Below are 8,415 nucleotides of genomic sequence, written 5' to 3' on the forward strand. Positions count from 1 at the left end.
AGATTAGTAAGTATCGTCCTTAGATGGAGTGGCCTGAGGTGAACCTACCCTTTTTCAGAGAGCAAGTTGCACAGCCAGATGAAGTTCGAAGTCCTCTGGTTGAAGGACTGGAAAGCCACTGAAGGAATGCAAGCATGTATCTGCAATAGGGAGCCACAAAGAGCTGAATGGGACATCTGCCTGCTGCACCCTCATACATGGAAACACAGGCACACACATGTGTGCACACACATGCAACTAAACATAATAATAGTACTGAAGAGATGGCTCAGTGGTGAAGAACACTGACTCTTCACCCAGAGGACCCAGGTTCAGTTCCTAGCATGGCAGCTCACAACTGTCTGTAACTCTAGCTTAGAAATAAAACTGCTTTCTTTAAAAAGTAACAATAACAAGGCCCTGGGTTCGGTCCCCAGCTCCGAAAAAAGATCCAAAAAAGTAACAATAATACAAGGAAAATGATGGGCTAGGCATGTAGACCAGTGGTAAAGTGCCTGCTTAGCTCCTGCAAGACCCCAGGTTCCAGTGAAGGTCCTCAGTCATGAGTTGCTTTGCGTGGACAGAGTCCACCCTGGTCATTCTGTATGGAGAGGCTGCAGAGCCTGGAGAACAAGAGCCACAACTCACGTCCGCTTCCCGTCTAGCTGGAGTCTGGGAGGCCGAGCTCAGGCTTCGGGCTCCTGGGCTCACGTGGAAACCCTCAGTGGTGGCTACAGAGGCCTCTGGGTGGTTAACTGCTCATTACTGCTCCAGGTTGTCCCTGGGGTGGTGACAAGGACGCTCATTTGAGAAAAGCCGTCAAGTTGTGCGTTTTAGATTTGTGCAGTCTCTCTCTCTCTCTCTCTCTCTCTCTCTCTCTCTCTCTCTCTCTCTCTCTATTTCTGTCTCTATCTCTGTGTCTCTCTTTGCTCTGTCTCTCTCTGTCTCTCTGTGTCTCTGTCTCTCTCTGTTTCTCTCTCTCTCTCTGTGTGTATGTGTGTCTATGTGTGTGTCTGTGTAGGCCAGAGGACAGACATCCTTGAAGGTCATTCCTCAGGCGTCTTTTACGTTTTGTTTGAGACAGCGTGTCTCCTCGGCCTGGCACTTTGCCAGCTAGCCCTAGGCTCGCTAGTCAGTGAGCTCCAGTGATCTGTCTGTTTTTCTCAAAGCTAGGACTCCAGGGACCCCATTTGGCTTTTTACATGGGTTCTGGTACTGGGCCATCTCCCCAGTCCACGGTCTGTGTGGTTTCTGAGTGAGGGCGGCATGCGGGAAGGAGCAGCTATAACTCCCCAGCTCTCAGCTGCTCCAGTCTGCTCAGCTCGATGCCTGCCCTTCCCACACTGAGTCCTGCAGCCGAAAGAGACCAGGAGGCCACTGTGAAGACAGCTGGCCCAGGTCCTGGTGGAGCCTCTGTGGGATGTGACAGGCGACAAGCTTGTTCTGCCTAGAGCCAGGTAGCAGGTGTTTTGGTCTTTCTGTCCACACAGAGTCCACCCATATTCTTTACGGTCATCTCCTCTAAACCCTCTAAAAGGAAAATATCCTTTGCCTGAGGGTTTTATTCAAATAATCCTCAGACTAGCCAGCAAAAGCAACTGCAAAGGAAAAACGATTATTTCTGTCCCCGTGAAAGAGAGAAAAATCGTGTTCGTAAATAATAATGTGTCTATAAATAGGAAAACAAGATTTCTGGGGGTTACACAGCAATGCACACTTTGTAACTCCCATACTCTGGAGGCCGAGGCAGGTCTGCCATGAGTTCAAGGCCAGCCTGAGCCTCATGAGGACCCTGTCCTTTTAAAAAAGATTTTGTAAAGACCCATCTTTATCTAATGTATGGTGTCTTTGTAAGCGAGTGAGTGCTATGAGTGTGCAGGCGCCCACAGAGGAGGGTGCTGGGCCTGCGTGGTCTAGAGTTCCTGCTGGTTGTAAGGCTCCTGGTGTGGGTACTGGGAACCGACCCTGGATCCTCCGGAAGAGCAGCAAGCACATTTAACTGCTGAGGCATCTCTTCAGTCCCATTAATATTTTTAATTACACTTATTTATTGTACATGGATATGTGTGTAGGCACGTGTACATGAGGAGGTCAGAGGACAGCTTGTTCATTCTCTCTCCACCATGTGGGTCTTAGAGCAGACGCGTTACCCACCGAGCCATCTGACTGGTTCAGGACCCTGTCTGAATAAACAAAACCAAGCAAGAATCCTTGTAAACTGAAGCCACAGGAGCAGAAGCGAAAAGGACAGGGCGGGAAGTTCAGAGTGAAGAAAGTCTTCCTCTGAGTACCATCCAAGCACCAGAGAGGAGGACATGGATAGAGGAGCCTGGAGGAGGGGCGGGGGAGATGTGATCATGGCTAGGGCTAGTTCCGGTTCCCTTCCTGACCACCTGGGACATACCAGGGAAACAGGAGGAGACATCAAAAGGAAAACAGCTTCCCCAGTGCATCTTGGAAGTGAGGGGTGTGTGGAGGAACTGCCAGGAAGAGTGTGGCCTGGGGTCAGCTCCTGTCCCTCCTCCAACAGCTCTGAGGCTCTGCCTGTCCCTGGGGCATAGACTCTAGATGGCCGCAGCCCAGGCCTGTGGGCTGTTGGCAAGGAAATCGAGACAGAGAGGAAGAAAAGAGGCCAAGCTGAGGGCAGAGAAGCTGGTGGTGGGAGGCCACAGGCTGTCCCTACCCTGACCCAAAGCGACTTTACCAAGAACCTTGGCACTGTGGACAGGGACGACCTAGAGCCTCTGGAGTAGAATGGAACCTCAAAGAAGGGAAACCTTTTAAGAGCTACAAGTCTGAATGAAGCCTCCCACCCTGGAATCCTGGCCTGCTGAGCTGCCTCCCCTAGAGGAGGGGCTTTCAGAGCAACACTATGAAGCAGCAAGCTGAAGGAGACAGGGGGAGCCAGGGAGCCAGGTGACAGTTCTGGTTTTGTTTAGGTCATTGTTAGCCTAGGCTGGCTTCAGACTCACTGTGTAGCCCAGGCTGAACTACAACCCCCGATCCTCCTGCCCTTACCTTCTGAGAGCACTGGGCTTACAAGTGGGCGCCATCTTTGTCCCTTTGCTTTAGAGAGCCTTCCCTACCCAGAGCCCAGTCACTCACAGCACCTAGGTGACCTGTTTCTGCCTGCTCCAGGTCACACATACTTATGGGCTCTCCTCCATCCTTCCTTCGCTCCCTTTTCATTCTTCCTAGTTTCTTGAGTCAGGGTCTTAGTTTGTAGCCCAGGGCAGCCTCAACACATGGATAGGTGTCCAGTGCAGTGTCTTCTGCCCTGCCCCTTCCCTGACTCCCGGCTGGCTGCACTGCTCCTGCCTGCCCTCTCTAGGAGTGAAAAGATGGATTTGGGCCTAGAACCCTGCCTGAGGAGGGCTCTCCTAGGGTCTGTGGGCAGGGGACTACCTCAAGCTCCCGCAGGTCTTTAACTTGACCTCCTTGTCCTCAGATGAGCTGGGCCACCCTGCGAGCCACCTTCCCTGCCCTGAACCCTGCTCAGCTGCACCGGCTGCTGACTCAGTACCAACTGGCCTCTGCCATGGGCCCTGTGAGCGCCTGGGATCCAGGAGCCCAAGACAGCCCTGAGGCCTTCCAGACAGGTGAGCCTCCCCGGCGGCCAAGCCGAGGGGTGAGTGGGACTGGGGGTTGAGGGCAGAGACCCCCAGACTCCAGCTCAGAAAAGCACCAGAGCAGCCCCTTGAGGTGGGAACACAGGAGCTTCTGCCACCTACTGTGCTGCCCCCCAGTCTCAGTGTCAATGTCCCTTCCCTCCTGGGGCTCAACTGGCACCCAGCTGATGAGGAAATGAACAGCAGCGTGAGGTCTCAAAGCCTCTGGAGACATTCCTCAGCTCTGAGCACACATACTGTTTACACACATTCACATGCCTGGTGGAGCAACAGAGCTATGTACATAGATACATACATACATACATACATACATACATACACACACACACACACACACATTTCAATTTATAAGTTATACCTATCTTCCTTCATAAACATATATCCACAGCGTGTAACAGAAAGTGCAGGCTGGTAGACAGTAGGCTGTGGGTGTGATAGGCTTCGCACTGACTTCCTGTTACCTGGCCACCCCTGGCTGGGCACAGAGGAAGCCTCTAAACCGCGCTCCTGGGCCCACTTGATCCCATTGGGCCCCTCCTATCGCAGATCTGTATCAGAACGCTCCCCTTCCCCAGTGAGGCTCTGTGCTGGGAGCTCAGAGCTGGCATCACAGACAGGTTCCTGTCTCCATCCCCATCCAGGACCTGCACATAGTAACGTCCCATGTGCACATGTGTGTGTCCCAGTGACACATAGGTATATGGAGGGGTGGTGTCTGCCAGTCTAGATAGCCTAGTCGGGATTCAGAAGAGAAGAGACTAGGCTGGGACTCAGCCTGCCCGAGGTCGTGCTGTCTTAGGTCCTCCGTGGGTGGGCAGGGACCTAAGATGGAGGGAGGGCAGGCCAGGTCCCAGCGCCCCCTCACTCCCCTGCAGAGGACATCCTGGAGTCCTATGAGAACCCGCCACCCATCGTTCTGCCGAGCCAGGGCTTCCAGGTGGACCTGGAGGCCGACTGCCCGGAGGACAGCATCTACCAGCACCTGCTCTACATCCGCCACTTCCTGTGGGGGCTGCGGGGCCAAGCAAGCCCTGAGAGTGGGCCCACCCAGCCTGGCAGCATCGAGGTAGAGTGGGGCAGGTGTATTGGTGGGGAGGGCCTGTCAAAAGCAGACACTGGTCTAGAGTGGGCTGGGGAATGCAGCAGACATCCTGAGACAGAGTGGCCTCGGGTCTCTGATGTGGCACAGGCTTGGACGTGTCTTTAGTCACTCTGTGTCTATGGCCTACCTGGACCCATGTTCTCCTGGATGGCTCATCTGTCTCTTCCTCACAGGGAGCCATCACAGATGTCTGGTCCATCCCCTCCTCTGGGCCTCAATGTTTGTCCACCTTTCTCTTTCCAGGGCCTGTACCACACAATTCCTGAGGGGCATCTGGAAGGCCATGGCTGCCCCTTGACTAATAGGGACCCAAGCAGAGGAGCTGTGGAAACTGCTCCTGGCCATTCTCTTCCTGTGCCTGGAGCTCCCCGGGCACAGGGTCCCCCTGGAAGACAGCCTCCCCGAGGGGACCGCAGGGGCTCCCAGGCTGGCTCCCTGCACACTGACTCCTCCTGCCTGCTCACTCCTCCCAGCACACCACTGGGCCTGGAGCCTGGAGGCCCTACCTGGCCAGAGCCCAGCGGCCTCTGTGGAAAAGCGCTCCTCGAAGGGCAGAGGAATGGGCCAGGTGGTCTTCCTGGTGCAGTTCTAGAAGGTGAGACCTGGTCCACTCATGATTGGTTAGCAGACCCTACCTCGTGTCTTGATAGCAGGTCTCCCCGGGCCACTCTGTCAGCCAGTGCTGTGTCCAGAGCATGCTCCCTAGTGCCTGTTCAGGGACAGTACTGGTAGGCGAGTCCACAGTGCGGCCCTTGGTGTGAGCATGGAGAGGTGTGTGTGCACACGGTGTGGCCCTTAGGTGTGAGCACAGGGAGATGTGTGTGCACATAGTGCGGCCCTTAGGTGTGAGCATGGAGAGATGTGTGTGCACACGGTGCAGCCCTTAGGTGTGAGCACAGGGAGATGTGTGTGTACATGGTGTGGCCCTTATGTGTGAGCACGGAGAGATGTGCATGCGCATGGTGCGGCCCTTAGGTGTGAGCACAGGGAGATGTGTGTGCACACAGTGCGGCCCTTAGGTGTGAGCACAGGGAGATGTGTGTGCAGACAGTGCGGCCCTTAGGTGTGAGCATGGAGAGATGTGTGTGCACACGGTGCAGCCCTTAGGTGTGAGCACAGGGAGATGTGTGTGTACATGGTGTGGCCCTTATGTGTGAGCACGGAGAGATGTGCATGCGCATGGTGCGGCCCTTAGGTGTGAGCACGGAGAGATGTGCATGCGCATGGTGCGGCCCTTAGGTGTGAGCACGGAGAGGTGTGTGTACATGGTGTGGCCCTTATGTGTGAGCATGGAGAGATGTGCATGCGCATGGTGCGGCCCTTAGGTGTGAGCACGGAGAGATGTGTGTGCACAGGAGGTGCGGCCCACCTGCTCCTGTGAGGACTCTTGATTGTGCCCTTGATTATCCTTCAAGTTTGAATGGCTTTGTGCGCTTGGTGGAGCAGGGCAAGGTGGCAGGCTACCTCAGAATTGTTAGATCAGGCTCTGTCCTGGGATTCCCACACAGACATGAACTCTGTTGTGGAGGCACGGCCTTGAGGCGGGCCTGTTAGATTGGGGTCTATGGCAGGTTCTTGGTACAATGGCAGCCTCAGGGAGGATGACTGACAGTGCCATCCTAGTGGCAGGAGGGAGGGGACAACAGTGAAGAGGTGGTGGGAGGCTAGGCTGCCCAAATGCATTGGGTCCCTGGCCTCAGAGGGGTTAATGTCCTGTTAAGTTTGGGCCTGTCCCTTCCCCTGGGCTTGCTGTCACTTTCTGTCCAGGTGGCCTCTTCCTGGCGATCCAGGAGCACTTGTCCTGTCTTGTGAGCCATCTCTGTCTTCTCAAGGTTCCCCGTGTGCTGAGTCTGGGGTGAGTGCTACCCTCCAAGCCCAGTGGCTCCTTACCCTTCCTTCCGTCCTCTCTGCCCAGGAGATGCGGTTCAGGCTGTGGCTGAGCCTCCTGCCGAGGCCTCCAGCCCTAGCTCCAGCACAGAGGACTTCTGCTACGTGTTCATGGTGGAGCTGGAGCGAGGCCCCTCGGGGCTGGGGATGGGCCTGATCGATGGCATGGTGAGGACCCTGGACCTCAGCCCTCTCCCCCATTCTTGCAGACTCGTCCTCTACAGTGAGCATAGTCAGGCCGGTGACAGAGGCCCGGACTGTCTCCTGGGCCTGCCTTTGGGAGCACTGATGGAGCCCAGTGCTTTCCTGTGGGACACACCGGGTCCGTAATTTGTGACCTGGCTAGGTCCAGGCATGGGTTCCACAAGTTCATGGGGAGGGTTGGGGGTGAGGTACAAGGTCTCTTCTGGGGAGAGCATGTGTCAGCACCAGCAGCGTCTTGAGGTCCCTGCTTCTCCCCAGCACACACCTCTGGAGGCCCCGGGACTCTACATACAGACCTTACTTCCCGGGAGCCCCGCGGCATCTGATGGACGGCTGTCCCTGGGAGACCAAATCCTGGAGGTGAACGGCAGCAGCCTGATGGGTGTCAGCTACATGAGGTAGGCCCCACAGCTGGCCTGAGATGCAGGACTAGCCAGGGAAGTGAGGGGCACCGACAGGCCACTCCTGCATCCCAGGGAGGGAGAGGCAATGACTGAGGCCACTGCTCCCTCCTCTGCCAGCCTCACCTCTGTCCTTGATTTCAGGGCAGTGGATCTCATCCGACATGGAGGCAAGAAGATGCGATTTCTGGTTGCCAAGTCTGACATGGAAACGGCCAAGAAAATCCGCTTCCGCAAACCCCCTTCCTAATAGACCAATGGACCCTTGCCCCCACCACCTGCTTCCTGTATCCCCTCCAGGTGCCTCCAACAGCCACCCACGGCACCCCTCCCCCTCCCCCTCCCTCACTGCCCAGTCCAGCCAGTCCTGAGTTGTAAAGTTGACTGCATCCCTGTGTTGTGGCCTCACGTTGAGGACACCTGTTGATAGTGTGCATCTTAGTGTATATTTATTTATATGACAGATGACACTAAGTTGTGACATTTCCTACAGAGATTTTATGTTTAAAGGCTTTAATGGAGAATTTAGATTCAATAAACTATCTTTCGTATTCTTATAGTGGGGATGTAGGGTCTGCACTGTGGTACAGAGCACATGGGCAACACTGAGAGAAGCCAGTGTCCAGCCTGCCTGCCCAGCCAGCAAGGAATGCATCAGTGTGGACGGTAATAGATGTCGCTCCCAGCTCCCCACTCCCTTGCTTCTGGGCCTGGGTCTGCACCTAGAGGTCTTAATATGCTAGACAGACTCTACCACTGAGCCACACCCCAGTCCAAAGATTTGTTTATTTATTATATGAGTGCACTGTAGCTGTCTTCTGACACACCAGAAGAGGGCATCAGATCCCATTACAGATGGTTGTAAGCCACCATGTGACTGCTGGGATTTGAACTCAGGACCTCTGGAAGAGCAGTCAGTGCTCTTAACCACTAAGCCATCTCTCCAGCCCTGTATTTTGTTTTGCAGCGTTCTCACTGAGTTCCCCGGGCTGGTCTTGAACTTGCTCCGTAGCTCAAGAAGACTGTGAGCTTCTTTCTATCTTCCTGTCTCAGCCTCCCTCAAGCTAGGCTGTAGATGGGATTACTTGAAAGACCCTCTACCCAAGGACTGCAGCTTCTTTGCAGCCAGGAAACAAGAGCCCTGAGGCAGTGTGGTCCAGTCTTTTGGTCCTTCCTTTGAGACCGGGTCAGGGCCAGCATGGAGCTTTACTGT

At 54.9% G+C, this 8,415-nt stretch overlaps 1 protein-coding gene across 1 annotated transcript in view; it reads left to right on the forward strand.

Moving 5' to 3' along the window:
- The window catches only part of Radil (Rap associating with DIL domain), a 61,065-nt gene extending 53,304 nt beyond the window's left edge, over nucleotides 1-7,761 (forward strand). The window contains exons 9-14 of the mRNA XM_032886861.1: nucleotides 3,428-3,578; nucleotides 4,484-4,674; nucleotides 4,954-5,305; nucleotides 6,626-6,765; nucleotides 7,060-7,199; nucleotides 7,347-7,761. Of these exons, the coding sequence (XP_032742752.1) occupies nucleotides 3,428-3,578; nucleotides 4,484-4,674; nucleotides 4,954-5,305; nucleotides 6,626-6,765; nucleotides 7,060-7,199; nucleotides 7,347-7,452 (1,080 nt within the window). The 3' untranslated portion in view covers nucleotides 7,453-7,761. The remainder of the gene's footprint in view (nucleotides 1-3,427; nucleotides 3,579-4,483; nucleotides 4,675-4,953; nucleotides 5,306-6,625; nucleotides 6,766-7,059; nucleotides 7,200-7,346) is intronic.
- Nucleotides 7,762-8,415: the final 654 nt, after the last annotated feature.

This window comes from Rattus rattus, chromosome 16 (genome assembly GCF_011064425.1).
Source record: "Rattus rattus isolate New Zealand chromosome 16, Rrattus_CSIRO_v1, whole genome shotgun sequence".
Classification (NCBI taxonomy): domain Eukaryota; kingdom Metazoa; phylum Chordata; class Mammalia; order Rodentia; family Muridae; genus Rattus; species Rattus rattus.